The sequence below is a fragment of the Brachyhypopomus gauderio genome, chromosome 18, assembly GCF_052324685.1.
Source record: "Brachyhypopomus gauderio isolate BG-103 chromosome 18, BGAUD_0.2, whole genome shotgun sequence".
Classification (NCBI taxonomy): domain Eukaryota; kingdom Metazoa; phylum Chordata; class Actinopteri; order Gymnotiformes; family Hypopomidae; genus Brachyhypopomus; species Brachyhypopomus gauderio.
The window spans coordinates 8,370,092-8,388,352 of NC_135228.1; the positions used below are offsets into that span (position 1 = coordinate 8,370,092).

Below are 18,261 nucleotides of genomic sequence, written 5' to 3' on the forward strand. Positions count from 1 at the left end.
TCCAACCTGGTACTAGCAAGGTGTACCTAATAAAGTGGCCTATAAGTGTATGCAATCAAAGGAGGACATCGTAATAATGAAGAGCAGCAACACTCAGTGCTTTGATACTAGGCGAAGGCTTGAATATCCCCACCTATTCTGTATACTGCATACTACTATATACTGTATACTATATACTTCATGCTCACTAACTAGTGACTGTTAGTTTTAAATATGCAGTTATCACACACCATGCATCTTCAAACAGACAATAACATACTAGAAACCAGACAGAGAATGAAAACTAGAGAATTAGTGAGCATTCTGGTTTTACAAACTAAATATTAAAATCTCATTATAAACCAGAAAGCTGTAGTTAAAATATGTGCCACCACTAAATACCCCCCACCACCACCCCTCAACTAACAAAATATAATAAAATTAACTTATTATCTATAATTATGGATAATTATGACTATGGGTGAAAAATACCACGTTTTCAATATATAACAATGTGTATATATATCTTTGCATTGTGATTACTGCCAACTTACATGTTGCTGTACACCGTGGCCCTAGAGGAACTTTGTTCCATCGCTGTGTACTTGTCACAATGACAATGACAAAGATGAATCTAATCTAATCTACTCTACCTACTTTACTTGGACTGGTCAAGCTATCTCCATACAATTCAGACAATGAGAGAAAAAATGTTTCTGGTCAGACCACTAGTTGATCTGACAGTTTGCACTGTTGGTTGGGTGAATGGCATGGATGTGAGCTATCACATAATATTCTATGAATCACTGACATAGGCTAATATTCTTACTGGCCAGACCTTCTCTGTGGCAGTTCTTACAACCTGATGTGAATAAATAACAGACAAGATAACATTTTGTATGAACTTTTGAGACATTTTGGAAGGTGCTGAATTTAAATGTATGAAACAGCCCTTGACAGATGTGTGTGTGTGTGTGTGTGTGTGTGTGTGTGTGTGTGTGTGTGTATATATCTTTTCTACAGACACTTCTTGCCAGTCCTTTTGAAGTTGACATGATGCTGCTCCTCCAGCACTTTTGCAACAGTAGTATTTGCTATAAACCAGGGTGCTCCAGGCCCGCCCTTCTACAAGTCTACATAAGAAGGCTTGGTGATCACAACCTTTCACAGACTCTGTAATCACACTGCAGCATGTGCAGAAAATTTTGCTTCACCTCAGATGGAGAGCAACCTGAACCTGAATGATTCAACATCAAAATATATATTTAATAATTTGGTGAATATTCAACCTTCAGATTATCTGGCTTGGAGAAAGCCGATGTGTGTACTTGTTAAAAGTGGTTACATAAACAATTTAAAGGGTACAAAATGAAGCATGGTTTACACTCAAATGCTACTACTCTGAGTGGGGGCAGAATTAGTTGTGCAAGTGTTAGTCTCATTGGTGGAATCAGATGTGTAGGTGTTACTTTTCTTGGAGAACTTAAGCGCACTGAAAGACACTTTCATTCTATTGGCTGTACGCTCACTACGACATATTAGAATGTTCTTCACATGCTCTCTGAAGTCACCAGAGATGAAATAGTACACAAATGGGTCCACACAGCTGTTGAGGCTGGACAGGCACAGGGTGACGATGTAGAAGCCATAACCATTGTTCTGAATACTGGCAGCCATTAGAGAGTAATGGACCATCAGCATGATGTTACTGGGAGTGAAACACACCAGGAACATCACCAGTACAATGATGATGAGGATGATTGCCTTCTTCCTCTTTTCTCTGACACTTTCATCTGGCCTGGAACTGCTCAGCGCACGAAACATCAACATGTATGTTACTATACATATGAGAGTGGGAACTACATATCCCAAAATGGCCATTGTCAGGAAGTAGCCAACAGGGATGCTTGATTGGCTAGGGCGAGTGACATCATGGCAGGTGACAATGTTGAGGTTGATGACATTAACAGTCTGGTCATACAGATAGAGGGGCACAGTGATGAGCCAGACGGTGAACCACACACACACCGACACACACACTGCTGCCCGGTTATTCCTCTTCTGCTGGGAAAATGGGTGCACTATTGCCCAATATCGCTGCACACTGATACATGCTATAAAAATGGTGGAACAGTACATATTGCCATAGAAAAATGCAACCAGGACTTTACACATAGGCTCCCCAAAGATCCAGTTATTGCCATTGAAGTGATAGGCAATCTTCAGTGGCAGCCAGATGATGAAGAGCAGATCGGCCAGCGCCAGATTCGCTAATAGGATAGATGCAGGGTGCTTCTTTTTCATCCTGAAGATGAAGACCCAGATGGCCATAGCGTTGGTGGGCAACCCCACAATGAAGATGATGATGTAAACAACAGGGAGGAAGACTGTGGTAAGACTGCTGTCCAGCACATTCGTGGCAATGAGGGGCACCTTAAGTCCTTGTGCAGTCTCCTCACCAACAAACCCTCGGTCTACCACAGTGTCCCGGGAACCTGGAGCAAGGGAGGAGGCACAAGGGATCAGCTCACACAAGAGGAACAAAGGATCAGCTCACACAAGAGGAACAAAGGATCAGCTCACACAAGAGGCACAAGGGATCTGATCACATTGGAATGTCAGGATGCAACAGTACACAAGCAGTGACTCTGAAAACACACAAACAAACACCACTGTACTGTTTGCACTTACTGAAACTTATACCTGCCTTGGAAGTTAGACATATATGTGGAGTCAAAGTAAAAGTAAAATTTCTTAAATTACAGAATTCAAAAATATAGCAGAGAAAACCAGATGCTTATAAATAAGTAAAACATCATCACAATTTATAAACAATTTACTTTATTATAAGTCACTGCATGACATAAATGCAGAATTAATTTTCCCTGTTAATTCTAGAATGTTTGACAATTCTTTGTGATTCAAACGCTTCTCTACTTAGCTCTATTTTCATCATGCTCATACCAGTTCCTTTTGAATACCAAAAGAAGCAGATCAGAAAATGTCTCCTAATGGTTCAGAACACATATGCTTTCAAAACTGTTGCAGTTTCTATAGGACATGATAGTGTTGGAAATGAGTTTTAGAAGCTTTAGGAGGTTGTTATGAGAGTTTAAGAGTAGGGAAAGTGACAGCCAAAAAAGCCACCCTAACCTTAACTCTAGTCTGGTGATGTTCTGACGGACAGGTTCAACTAAAAATGTGTAGTGTTATGGATTAGAATGTTCCATTTAAAGATAAAATATTTTCCTGCCAAAAAATGGAGAAATGCTACTGCAAGCTCAGATCCAAAATGGAGAATGCAGGAAGGTTGAATGCAAGTGGTGTAAAACAGAGCTTCTCAGTTTCACAGCAGTCTACTGTAATGGCCACCTATAGGATTTCCCAATACGCAATGTAACAACTTCAGTTCATTCAGCTCAAATCAGAATGCAGCTGCCAAAGTTCTCACCAGCAAAATTTGAGAAGACATCACTCGCATTCTTAAATCCTTACTGGATACCAATATATTACACAATTGACTTTAAAGTGTTATTACTGTCTATAAACCCTTAAATGTGGGAGGACCAGCACATGTATCTGATATGCTGCAGTGTTATGAGTCAGACAGAACTTTCAGATCATTAGATACTACTCAGTTAGGCCCACACAAAGTATAGACAATGCATGAAGAGACAGAGTTTAGGCTTTATGCGGTTTTCAAATGGAACCAGTTGTTAGAGGATATTAGATGAGCCCAGACACTCTAAACAGTCTTATTTGACCTGGTTTTGTGATCAGGTTAAACTGCTTCCTCAGATCCTGCAGCACTGCATGTTCAAGGGTGCCCTTTTCTTTTTCTACTTTTTAACTTTTTAAATTGACACTCAGTTTATTCTACGAAGACATGCAGCTAATGTTGCCTGAAGGTCAGACAGTTTAGGGGACATACCAAAAACAACAACATGGAAACGTGTGTCTTACTGACAATTTAAGGCTCTAACGTGTGGAAAAGTACTTTGACTCCACTGGCAGTTCCTCCGAACTAATGCTAAACCAACGTTTAAGGTTTGATTCTTTTCAATTATGGTTTACATCTTGTTTGCTTTACTCCACCTACACATAATGTAAAAACAATGCTGCGTCAAAGAAGGCGGTAAAAATCTTACCTTGTGTGGTCACACTGACGCCGATTAAAACGACAAAAATGTGAATCTTAAATAATTTGTGGTTCATGGTAAAACGCTGTCCGATGAACAAGTCTATTTATGACTATTTGAAATCACACCTAAAAGTTTAGTTATGCAGCTTTGACGATTACAATAGCTATATCGAAACAATTGCGCTTCGAATAGCATCACTACTGAGGTAAATGATAAGGAGTGCTGTCACGTAATCTGCCCCACCTCGTTTACAGCGCGTCTGTCAGGTTTTCCTTTTCAGTGTCAATGCGAGCAAAGAACTTTGCACAAAACAACAATATGTAACAAAACAACAATTACGATATGAAGTTAATGTTTTATAAGTTAGCAATTATAGAAATGTTAATTAGGCTGATTTTAGGCTCGCGTCTTAAAGTTTTATTTAGAAAGGGAGGGAGGGGGAGAGAAAAAACTTAGACTTTGGACCTGAGCTGAGAACCGTGAAGACAGTGCTGGACTATATAAAAAGATTCCTGTTGAGCAACTGCATACGATATGTAGAGAGATGTTAAACTGCACTTCATTGTACAGGGTTTCCAGAGAGAGGACGCACGGACGGATCATCAGCTGTGCAAGCAACGTGGTTACAGGCAACGCAAATTTTAGAACAATGAGTACTAACAATATTATTTCAAAAATTAAATACAGTTGTGATTACTGTGTGCTCAAAAATGATTTGAAAGACCGCTAGTTCACTAGCTAGGTAATTTGCCAGACTTAGGGTGTGATAGTTTATAGTAAGTTTTACTATCATCATAAATTATTATTATCATTATCCTGATTGTTATTGTTATTATTATTCCTATAAAGTGCTGCTCAAGAGAGCTCAAAAATCTATTTGCTTTCTTGTCGTCAAATGTATGTCCTCCATTAACGCATGTCCATCATATTTGAAATACTGTAGATTTTGTTTTGAATCTCTGAAACAATCACGCCACTAGGGGTCAATATAATGGCTTTTTATAATATGAAGAAGAATTATAGGAAACAAAACGAGGTACTGCTCCTTAGTCATCTAAATTAAAAAAGACTGACTGAACTGGCCAAGTTGGAATTTGTGTGTATGGTGGGGAGATTCTTCAAGTCATGCGACATTATTTATGCTTTGTTTGCTTGGACAGCTTACATAGATTTATGAGCTCTTGCATGAACATACATAAGAGGGAAGCTCAGAGCCAGAGACAAAACTTCAAAGCAATAAATATGTCAGGTCTGGGATTTAATGTCAAGACAGTAAAGTAGCATGTTGGTAAGCCTAAGTCTTAAATTAAAAATGCAATGCATAGTGGATTCTAATACAAAGCTTTATTTGGTTTTGTCAGTTGTGAATGGTTTGAAAGATAGCTGTCTGCTGGGCTGGTCTAACACCGGAACTGCTGCAAATGTCCTGAGAAGGGTCTTGGGCCACAGAACTCATTTTGGGGTCTGTATTTTCTCTTTTAGAAATGTCATATTTTCTTTAGAGTTGCTGCAATTGTCTGCTGTTGCATTTCAAGGAACCATTTCAAGAAATGGTCCTCATCTGTAAAAGTACACTGTAGCTACATCTAATGACAGTGCTGTCAATCTAGTTAAAAGCATGCACATTCCTGGTACTAGTGACATGGATAGATCACCTGTATAGTAAAGGGAGCACAGTGGAGCATGTGAACTCTGGACAAGGCCTGATGCCTCTCACGTGATAAATAGTTAATTTCAAAAACTTTTCTGAAAGTCATCAAAACCAATAGTTTCTTTTCACATCTCTTAGTTCTGCTTAGTTCCACCAACCACCCATAACAACCTTTTCAGCTGAACAACACAAAACATCTCTAATGTGACTGCATTTATAAATTGTTATTGAAAATACTTACAAATACAGCAAAAATGGATATACATATCCCTACATAAGTCCATATGCATAAACAGAATATGCCATTTTCAAAAAGAGGCTATACATCTACAAAGTGTAACGTTGCAGGTGTTGGGTAATCAGAAGGTGGGCATAATTGCTAAGAGCAGTCTTTATCCAACATGATTTTATATTTAACATCAACATCTTCACTTAACAGATGACAAAAAGACAACACAGGAATGATAAGGCATGATGACAAAGCTAATTAAATTAATAAAACAAATGATAAACCATATATGTAAGGGTAGTAAAACAGAAAACCACACAATCAAATGAATGAACATACAGGTGCATCTCAATTAATTAGAACATCATCAAAAATGTATTTCTTTCAGTAATTCAATACAAAAAGTGAAATGCATGTATTGTATAGATTATGACAGAGTGATCTATTTCAGGTATTTATTTCTGTTAGTGTTGATTATGACAACCCAAAAGTCATCATTTCAGAAAATTAGAATGATTAACACAAAATGCCGGCAAATTATTCCTAAGTATTTAAATGGTCCCTTAGTTCAGTTGGCTACACAATAATGGTGAAGACTGCTGACTTGACAGATGTCCAGAAGGCAGCCACTGACACTACACAAGGAGGGTATGCCACAAAAGGACATTGCTAAAGTAGCTGGCTAATCACAGAGTGTTGTATCCAAACTTATAATGGAAAGCTAAGTGTAAGAAAAAAGTGTAGTAGAAAAAGGTGCACAAGCAACCAGGATAACCACAGCCTTAAAGAAAGAAAAGGCCATTCAAAAATTCAAGCAGCTTGAGGTCTAGTGTAAAGTTTCCACAATCAGTGATGGTTTGGGGAGCCATGCCATCTGCTGGTATAGCCATGTCATTGTTATGGTTAGCTCCACTCCTCATGTCATTCTTACTTTGTTTTGTTTCTCCATGTGTTCCTGTTTTGGTTTCCCTATCATGTGTTTCCCTATCATGCCTCTGTCATTTGTTACTCCGCCTCCTCATAATTGTTTTCAGCTGTATCTTGTTTGGTTCTTGGTTTAGTCTGTGTATTTAACTCCTGTGTTTGGTCATTTGCTTTATCAGTTATTGTGTTTGTAAGTACTTCAATGTTTTCCATTTGCTATGCCTGTGTGTTTTCAGTTAGTGTTGTTATGGTTAGTGTTATTTTGGTTTGTCTATGTTCTATGTTTCTTTGCTTAAATCACCTAAACATCCGCACTTGCATCCAGCCTCCAACCACCCAATGTTACAGTCATCTGCTGGTGTATGTCTGCTGTGTTATAGCAAGACCAGTGTCAGTGCGGCCATCTACCAGGAATTTTTAGAGCACTTCATGCTTCCCTTTGCCCACAAGCTTTTTGGAGATAGAAATTTCATTTTCCAGCAGGACTGCCAAAAATACCAATACCTGGGGGGTATTCCAGAAAGCGGGTTTAACAAATTCTAAACTCAGTTGTTTTACCCCGACCTGACATACAGAAGGGTGCGATATTATATATATATATCTCCACATTCATAATACTGTATTGAGTTTTTAAAATTATTTTTAATTGAACATTTACTAATTCCAGGATGGCTGCAATGTACAATACCACACATGCCATTATTATGTGGCACGTCCTGTCAGGGGTAACTCTGAGCCCATTCAGGCACTGGAACCTGGCCTTAAGGATTCCTAGGGTCATTTCAATTCTTGCTCTGGTTTTGCTGTGGACCTGATTGTAGTGGGACTGTGGTCCAGATGCAGGATCTGAATAGGGAGTCATGAGGTAGGGCAGGGAGGGATACCCTCTGTCTCCTTGAAGTAGGCTGTCATAGTGTCCTATAATTACACTAGGGATTGCAATGATTTAACTATTACACTGCATGTGAACAACTAGCAAAACTACTGCAGGCCTACCCTGTTCAGATTTGTTGTACAGTGTGGAACCATACACAGATCCTGGCCATCTGGCTTCAACATTTGTGATGAGGTGGGAAGCATCACAAATGATCTTGATGGGGAAGAGAACAGACAGTTACAATAGCTACATTATTTTTGTTACCATTAAAGATTAGTACATTATTCATTAAGTGTTATAAAGGTTAGTACCTGTACATTAATGCTATGGATGGATTTTCTGTTTAAGCCTTCATGTTCTGATGGTGCTGTACTAGGTAGCCTATGTGGGTTCCATCAATGCAGCCAATGACACTAGGAAATTAAATAGAATGAAGTTCGTTATATATTGCTTGTCCTTTGCTTATTTTATTTATTGTCTGTGTTAACACGCAACTAGAGATAATTCAACATCGAAATTAGGATGCAATTTCATTCTATTGGCTGTGCCAATCGAAATATTATAATGCCAGACATACTTTTCAAACAGATCGACATACAGTAGCTTTGCTGAAAGGTTCCGCAACTCCTACACTATAAAGAAAACTTCCACTAGCAAAAAAACAAAGAGAAAACTGAGGGCTGATCCGCGATGCGTAATATTTGCTATAGCAACTGACAACAAGTTTGTTTTAACCCGCTTTCTGGAACAGAAAACTCCGGGTTTTAGTGAACTCAAGAGTTAACATACCCTGAGTTAAACATTTAACCCGCTTTCTGCAATAACTCCTGGTTTAATAACAGTATCCCTCTGCTTGATTGGCCAGCAAACTCACCTGACCTAAACCCTATTTGAAAATCTATGGGGTATTGTCAAAAGCAAAATGAGAGACACCAGCAATACAGATGAGCTGAAGGCTGCTATCAAAACTACCTGAGCTTCCATAACACTTCAGCAGTGTCACAGGCTGATTGCCTTCATGCCACGCCGCATTGGTGCAGTAATTCGTGCAAAAGGATCACTGACCAAGACATGATTAACATGGAGGGCAGAGCATCAGGTACAGACAAGGGCACAGAGCAAGCTGGGAACCAAGGGAACTGCAAGCCAGATGTGGTTAGCATTAAGTGTGTCTCAGTCCCCAAAGTACAGTAGGAGTCTACTGAGCTTTTCTCTCCCTGAAGCAGTCCACACAGACTTAAGTCCCCTCCAGAAGTTCCAGGAACGGGCAGGGTGGCCTTAGGAGGACCCACATGGGCCTGAGGAATAGGAGTTGACCCACCCAGGGTCACCCCTTCCGGGTCACAGGAACTGGAGTTGACCCATCCTGGGTTACAGGAACTGGAGCTGACCCATCGTGGTGTAGCGGATATATTGAATAATTATGAATTATTACCTTCCTGATTGCTCAAGAACCAATGTATTGATTACAAAAACTTTGAATATTGATTGTTGAATCAGTCTCATTACTGAAGAGTAAAGTTCTGAATCCACGCAGTGACCTAATACCATCGACCAAAATATGTATTTAACACCATGACCAGATTAATGAATACATGTTCAAATTCCTCAAATTCAAAGTGAGGTATGTAGAACGAAATCAGAGAGAGCACAGAAACCCCAGACAGGCTAATGAAGAGAGCTAGATATTCCAAATGTTATGGAGAGAGAGGATTCTACAGAATCAGACAATTCAGTGCTGGCACCCCAGGCAACATGTACAGTAATGACGGCTTACTTGGGTTTTGAAAGGGATACCCATCTGTAGGCGGTCAACTGTCAAATTTTCAAAGGTCGGTCTTGGAGCGCAGATTCCGGCCTTGCAGCTGGCTCTGACATGACTCGGAAACCTTTCAAGTTCAGTTCTCAGACGTTTACTGAGCCGGCCTAGTTCAGGCTGCACCCAACTTCCTTGGTTAGTGAAGTCTGCACAGGATGTCACAGCGGTGGCTCACAGGTGCTCAGTCAAATTTTCATCTGCATTTATCTTGATGTTGCCTACACTGGACATTAACTAAAGTCGATATCTGCTGGCCGAGCAGCATTAACTTTAAGTTAAGTCACACAAGCCAAACAACTCCAACAAGCCTAACAAGACTTTCCCATGAAGTAGTAAATGTTGACATGAATTGTATCAGGCAGTAAAGGCTGCTGTTTAATTCATAGAACAATGCTAAAGTCATGTTCCAGCATTTCATATGCCACATAACCATGTAATCCTGCAGTGTCATTAATGTAGGCCTATGTGTCTTAACATCAGACTCCAGATCTTCTTTCTCTCTCTCTTCTTTCTAACCAGGTACCACTGCAGACTTTTTTGTTACAGTATCTTTTGAGTTCCCTCAAGGTGCTTGATATGCAGGATGTCAATGAGGGCACTGAGGACATAAATGTGACTCACTGTCTTAAATTTGCTGGACTCACCACAGTTTTTTTCCGTTATTTACATCAACATCTTCACTGTGGGGTTGCCCACCAACACTACCCAATTCAATCCAAATAAACATGGCTCAGTCACAAATCCAACTTCTATGCTGGTAGCAACCCATGTGGATATGCAGTGTAAAGATTCAGAGGCTGTCTCCCATCAACTACGTACCAGGAATCCAGGAGTCTATCTGTTCCCCACATGAATTTGATGGAGAGGGTACAGTGGAGGGATTTATTCGACAGAGCACTGCTTTTGTAATATTTCCTTGGCCCAGAACCGCAAAAAATCCTTAAGGTTTTTGGTGCTGTACTTGGAGGATTAGACTCTACAATGAGCAGATATTCTCATGTCTGCGTTTTTTTTCTGATCTGGTCCCCATCTCCATGGCCCAAGCACCCCTGGGTACCTTCTCCACTGCTACAACACCCCTGGATCTCCATTTCCCTAGCACACATGGATGCAAGTTCTATGGCTGCAGCACCCCTGGACACCATCTCCATGGTTGCAGCACCCCTGGACACCATCTCTATGGCTGCAGCACCCCTGGACACCATCTCCATGGTTGCAGCACCCTTGGACACCATCTCCATGGCTGCAGCATCCCTGGGAGCCATATCCATACCCCCAGCACCCATTGATGCCAGTACCCATGCCGATTTCCGTGATCCAGTATAGCGGATAAGGCAGAAGATTGTCTAATTCCTTGCTCTGAGGGCCTACAGGCCACAACCACAGGACATGCATCGGATCATAAGTCATAAGTCTCTGGTCTCCACTAAATGGTTTATTTTACTAACTTTGGCTGGGGGATGCTGAAGTCACGAGCACAGGATGGACCACTACCCATTAAATTGAGAAACTAATCTTATCTGGACTTACCACAGCTGCATTAAGTAAGTTCCAGTATTCAGCAGTGTAACTGACCAATACGTTTACTACGATCACTCCCCTAAAAGTTGCTTAAATAATGCTCCACATGGGGAATTAGAGAGCTCAGGGGGATGAAAGCTACAACATTGCTACCGGTCCCAGCCTCCGGAGTGGTGTGGAACCAAGGCCAGAACATCGCTACCGGTTCCATCCAAGAAAGATCCATTTAAGCCTTTCAAGATTAAATAAGTACTTTGAACTACGTTGTTTTATGTCGTTTTAGTCAAATTTGCTCTCATTCATTTCGCCTCTTTGTTTTACTTTCATTTCACTCAGTTAACTCTAATTTTCCATGCAAACAACACATAGATATTAACTGGTAAAATCTTGGTTGCTAGCTAAAATATAGTAGTATGTGCTGCTGCTAGCGCACTGATGTCACCAGATGTGGGAAATAGTCCTGATTGGTTAGAAATGCAATGTCACCTCCCCTAAGTGCTGCTGCTTCTCATTACATTACCATTATGGAATACATTCTGCTTTCCATTGTACCACTTCAAAATCTTGATAATCTTAAGGGTGTAATGTTCCAGTAAAGTAGGCTAGACACAAATGCAAACTAGTAGTTTGTTCTAGTGATGGGACAAACGACACTGGTGCATCAGCACTGTGCCTCGTGAACAAGAGTGAAACCCCGTATTGGTGCGTGTATTGATTTAAACAAAAATCACGTGACCGATACAGGAAGTGTATCGTTTGGATGTGCCACGCCAAATTGTGTTCATAAGGAAACAAACTGTATTGCGGATTTGTTGGATGGAGTTTTGCTGTTGCTTTTGGATTTTGTATTTTTGCCCTCACGGATCATGGATCGAACCAGGAAGTTTTCCACTGTCTGGAATGCATTTTGTCTATTAACACTTTCATTAATGAAAATCTATACACAAGTTGCATATTTTAGCTGAATTTTATTAGACAAACTTGCTATATTTTACAGAGTTAGTTACACAAGGTTTTAAGCAAATTTTGGACTCTTCTTAAGAACTGAACTCTGCAAACAAATTGAGCAAATGAAATTATAAAATGATGAGATATTTTAAGTAAACGAATGTGGAGTAAATATTTCAGAAGTTGATGTGTTTTCAGGATGCTTTTCAAAATTATGTTCATTTTGTTTACCTGCAATGATATAACTACTACAAGGGTCACTATTGAGTGACCAACACAGTGGTTAATCAGTTCAATTTGTTTGCCTAGACTATAAGCTGATAATGTGCATGCCATTAAAACACATACAATATAGCATTCTGTATATTGGGTCTTTAATCTCAAACATGCAAATGAGATCTAAATGAATAAATATCAAACCTTTGAAACATGTTTTTTAAGTACCAAAAATGTAGTCATACCAAGTAAACAGAAACACCCTTTCACATAGCAATAAAGTGCATATATTGTACAGTGTGTCAACCTGCATGCACAACAGATGTGGACATTCCAGGTTCAGAGAGTAAAACTCCTTCCCAGGATTTTACGCAAGCTTGCTGGATTTTCTAATTAGTGCAAACCAGGTAATTAGTGGAATCAACACAATCCAGGAAGCCTGAGCAAAATCTTGGTGAGGACACTTTTACTTTCTGTCATGGTATGGGGGTTCCCCCTGCTGCTCGCCCCCGTCCACAGCGGCAGTTGTCCTTTTGTTGTTGCGTTGTGTTCATCCCTCAGGTGGGCGGGGCCAATTAGCAAGCCCCCACCTGATGGTCGTTTGTCTATATATGTCTTGTCTTTGTACTAGTTGACTGCTGGTTATTATATCCTTAATTTGGATCATGTCACGGGTTTTTGGTTTGTGCACCTCATTCATGAAATCCTCCTTTTCCTGAGACTTGAGCATGATTGCTTCCTTTTTATTTCGCACACCCTGCCCGTCACACTTTCTGAACCTGGAATATCCACCTCTGAAGCACAAGGACAAATTCTGCATGTAACACCTGCAAAATGGATCCTGACCATTTGGGTAAAGTGGAAGTGCCTCCCCAGATTAGCCGCATTTATATTTGAACACAAATTCTGGGATCCATAAATTGTTTTAATGACTAATCAGTTCACCAAAAGGTCTGGACTGCATGGCTAATTACAGTATGCCACAGACTTTTCCACCAAACCCCTGGGGAATGTTACTACACTCATTACACAATACATTTTCCACGTTCTTCACAGTTGAAGAGGTAGAGGCATGGGTTCATCTCAAGCAAGATTAAACCCAATGAGAGTTAAATTAATTAAAAAAAATTATTTATATATTAACAATTTGGCATGGTTCCTAGCATAGCTTTTTGTTATCATCATCATCTTCATCATCATCCAAAGCATGACTTAATTATTGTAAAATTAAGTAAGTAATTGGAACTGTGATAAACTCATATAAAATGAATGAAATGAGCCAAAATTACATTACAAACATTTAATCACATGTAAATTCTTGTGGACAGTTTCTGTTAGTCCAGTAATCACCTCCATGGGAAAAGTTCACCCAGGGATGTCAGTGTTCCATGATCCAACGCACCAGCCAGTGCCCACACTCATCACTACAGCCAGTTTGAGGCCATATGTGGCAAATTCAGTCAACAAAATATTTTCCATGCAGTTAATCTTAAATTCAGATGAAGGATAATTCTCTTTCACCAATCACTTCCCACAACTCAGCCTATACCAAAGACACAGTAGCACGCACCCACGCAGACTACACCTTAAAGAAACAGGTATTTTAAAGATTTAAAACAGGTATAATCAGGTTTTAGAACAAGTTGACTGGGTGTTACACAGAAGTGTATTTGTGCTACAGACTCTGCCCACTGCACATAAACGAAAAAGGGCAGACAAATGGATTAAGGGAACACTTACAATAAGTGCTTACCAACATTAATAATACTTTTGTTAACAGCCTGTGGGGTACTACATCAATAATCATCCATATTAAAGTAGTTTGCACATTAGTTTAAAACCATCATCATGTCATGCAGTTATTAACATCAAATGCTATATTGATAATGGTTATTTAATATTAAAATAACATACCAGTTGCAATTGCACTGGAGACAATTACACTACAGCTGTACACAGACAACAGTCATTAATTTGTTCACTCCTGTTCTCATATACTACATATGAAAAAAGTGATTCAATAAACAAATCTCACATGATAGTTTAATTAATAACACAGAAGCTGTGGTAGGTAGTAACTAGACATATTTTACTCACTCATGTTTACTCCGGTAAAACTTTGATGGACTTCTAGAGCCATCCATACACACACAACCCCACACCCAATGTCCACAGCACATCTCATGCATCTCATGTAACTTGGCCAGGATCACTTCAATTAAAAGTCCATTTACCGGTCTTTTTGGTGCCATGTTGCATATATAGCGGCTATAACATGTAAATGTACAGCCCCGCACTGACCATTCCTAATTGCCTCGTGATTGGAGCTCATACAAATCAGAATGATAACCACATTGGTAAGACGTACAATTAGAGCAAGTGAAAAACTATTGTGTGTGTGTTGCTTAGAATCAACCTGTCAGCTGGCTTCAACCAGGAATCGACCAGTACAGGATATTGTTTCTTTTTAAAAAGTGGTTCTCATCCAATCAACACAGTAATCATAGAGATAATAATATATTAAATTAAATCTTATGCCATATGCAAAACAGCAGCCAGCAGTAAATCACGTTTTTCCACCAGATTTTGTGGCAGGAGAACGTTAATAAAGTAAAACACTGCTGAAGCTACCAGCCATGCTGGTCGGCTCCAGTGCCTCCTTCTCACCTGTGTGACACGGGCCTTCAATCAACAAAGCACAAACAACACACTAACTGAAGAGGGTTTTGGAGTCAGGCGTCATTTTGTCAAAAAATCCAAAGGAATTAAACTTTATTAACCGATCAATGGAATACAACAGGTTACTAACAAGAACCTAGCTCCCACTCAAGCACACAAAACCCCCAGTGCATGCATGTACCTGTCTCCATAAGAGTCTCTTAATGGGCCAGATCACCTTGGGTGTCTACCTGCATGTCCATTTGGGAATTAGCTCAGGCTGTCAGTAGTAGTCCCTACATATGTAGTGTTCTGACATACGTAATCCAAAAAACAGAGTCCTGGCAAAGCATAGTGAGACATTGAAGTTGCATTGGTTATTTCTGGTAAGGTTTCTATGTTTCTTAATTTAGTTCTTAATTTTAATTTTATAGTAAACAAGATGATACTTGAGATGATGATACACATTATGCAATAATAAAATGTTTAACATCTCTAAAAATTCATACTAAATTACTAAATACTTTAGTTTGCACGTGGCAGTTGGAGAAAAATGCATGTTGTACTCAAACATTCATTCTGTTTTAGCTCTCGTCTCAGCTTCCAAACTCATCCCATTACATGGGGAAGCTGTCTGGTGTTTGTTACATGGTCGTATTAGAAATCATCAAATCTGTCACCCTCTTCCTCTCAGCTGTGCGCTCACTACGACACATCAGTGTGTTCTTCACCTGTTTCCGGAACTCCTTTGAGATTAAATAGTACACAAATGGGTCCAGACAGCTGTTGAGGCTGGATAGGCACAGAGTGAATATGTAGATGCTATAACTAATATCAGCGTTAAGTCCACTAGCTAGATGAGACCAAGACACTATTAACACAATGTTACTGGGAGTAAAACATACCAGGAACATCACCAGCACAGTAGTAATGAGAATGATGGCCTTCCTTTTTTTCTCTCCATTTGTTCCTTTCTGACCTTCTGAGGACATGCTGGAACTCCTGAAGTAGAACAACATTTTCACAGATGTCACTGTACACACCACACTGGGAACTACATATCCCACAATGCCCATAGTCAAGAAGTAGCTAATTGGGTAGTGTAATTTGTTGGCATCATGGACATCACTGCAGGTACGTATTTTTGTTTCATTAAGATCAACATTAAGTGTGTGGTCATACAAATAGAGGGGCACAGTGATGAGCCAGACGGTGAACCACACACACACCGACACACACACTGCTACCCGGTTATTCCTCTTCTGCTGGGAAAATGGGTGCACTATTGCCCAATAGCGCTGCACACTGATACATGCTATAAAAATGGCAGAGCAGTACATATTGCCATAGAAAAATACAACCAACATTTTACACAGAGGCTCCCCAAAGATCCAGTTATTGCCGTTGAAGTGATAGGCAATCTTCAGTGGCAGCCAGATGATGAAGAGCAGATCGGCCAGTGCCAGATTCACTAATAGGATGGATGCTGGGTGCTTCTTCTTTGTTCTGAAGATGAAGACCCAGATGGCCAAAGTGTTGGTGGGCAACCCCACAATGAAGATGATGATGTAAACGACTGGGAGGAAGACTGTGGTCAGGTTGCTGCACAGAATATTCATGGCAGTTGAAGACACCTGAAACTCCTTTGTGGTGTTTCCCACTTCGGAAAAACCAGCTCTTCCCCACACTGTATCATTCTCTGTTGTGAGTAAAAGATGGTTTTGGATCAATATTATGGATTACAACCGTGCTGCTTTCTTCATTCTTAAAGTGAACCAAGATGTTTAGAATTTAGATTTAGTTTACATAGCTGTTCTGGTGAGTTCTGTACTGACTATGGAGTCTTGCTTAAAGCTCTTAATCTTAACATCCAGACCATTTTAGCCACTTTTCATAGTTGATTCAGGCCTTATAGAAATATCTCGGAGTGTCTGAAGCTCAGCTGGTGGAAGCTGTTATTCTATAACTTCTAAACTGAAATAGTGTTCCAGAGAATATTATAATGCAAACTTTGTGCATTTTAATTAAAGAACAATAAAATGTTTAATTCATACAGGTGAATGAGTGCAAAAAAAAAGAAGGAAGGGATCATGCCAGTCTCAGTGAAAATCGAGGATTTAATAAATAAAGTGCACCAATGCAAAACATATGACGTAATCTAAATAAGGATACAATAACCAGCAGACTACTGGTACAAAGACATGACATAGCCTATATAGACAAACAATCCTCAGGTGTTGTGCCTCACCTGAACAAAACACACTCATGCACACACCCACACACATTAATGTGGAATCTTACACAAACATATATATATATATATATATATATATATATATATATATATATATATATATATATATATATATATATATATATATATATATATTGTACTGCCCCCCCTCAAAATTTCTTTATGGGGGAGCCCCCCTGTGGGACTTTACATTAAACATAGGCAGTCATGTGCTTAAGTCACCATTGTGTTACATAAAGTGCTCCAGTCAAACAAACATAAAAACACAGCGGGATGAGCGGTTACTGGCTCAACTCCACCTCTGATTCAAATGACATTTACGACAAAAATGTCACGCAAACAAACACCACAAGACATGACCATGAAAGTAGGCTGGTTATTCTGTTACGGGAGAGGGAGTGCAAAAAACAAAGGATGCAATCACACCAGTCTTACAGAAAAGGGAGTATTTAATGAATAAAGTGCACCAATGCAAAACCCGTGACATAATCCAAATTATTGATACAATAACCAACAGTCAACTGGTACAAAGACACAACATATATTGACAGACAAATGACCCTCAGGTGTTAGGTTCCCTAATGGGCCACACCCACCTGAGGGATGAACACAACAACTGACTGACAAGGGCAGCTGACAGGGGCGGCTAGCAGGGGGCCTCTGTAACATGACAGACAGGCATTGGCCTGACTAAAAAGTATAATTTTAGTAAGCACTTTTTAATATTTTATGTGTGAAGTTGGCATGTCACCTAACCTGATTTTCATTATTATACTGTGTCAATGTGATTGTGGTTGTCCGAGATCCTATTTAGAAGTTCAGACCACACATTTAGACATGCGTCTGCTTTTCCATCCATCCATCCATCCATCCATTATTTGTACCGCTTAATCCCATTAGACGGGGTCAGAGGGGGGCTGGAACCAATCCAAGCATCTCCAGGCAAATGCAGGGTACACCATGGGCAGGTCACACGCATTCATGCACTCACACCCACAGACAATTTAGAGTGATCAATCAACCTACCATGCATGTGGACTGTG

The 18,261-nt window shown here is 39.8% G+C and overlaps 1 protein-coding gene, 1 long non-coding RNA gene and 1 pseudogene across 2 annotated transcripts; 1 reads left to right on the forward strand and 2 right to left on the reverse strand.

The window, feature by feature from the left end:
• Positions 1 to 1,224: 1,224 nt before the first annotated feature.
• Positions 1,225 to 4,382, reverse strand: LOC143481903 (proteinase-activated receptor 2-like). The gene is made up of 2 exons (XM_076980086.1): positions 4,128 to 4,382; positions 1,225 to 2,474 (listed from the first exon to the last, which is right to left on the reverse strand). Exons 1-2 carry the CDS (start codon positions 4,192 to 4,194, stop codon positions 1,366 to 1,368), a joined length of 1,176 nt encoding a protein of 391 aa, XP_076836201.1. The 5' UTR covers positions 4,195 to 4,382; the 3' UTR covers positions 1,225 to 1,365.
• On the forward strand, positions 3,661 to 12,820 carry LOC143481904 (uncharacterized). Its single transcript, XR_013122098.1, has 3 exons — positions 3,661 to 4,026; positions 5,483 to 5,583; positions 10,141 to 12,820. It is a non-coding gene; the product is annotated as an uncharacterized LOC143481904 (long non-coding RNA).
• Positions 12,821 to 15,518: 2,698 nt separating this feature from the next.
• On the reverse strand, positions 15,519 to 16,650 carry LOC143482047 (proteinase-activated receptor 2 pseudogene; annotated as a pseudogene).
• Between the last annotated feature and the right edge of the window lie 1,611 nt (positions 16,651 to 18,261).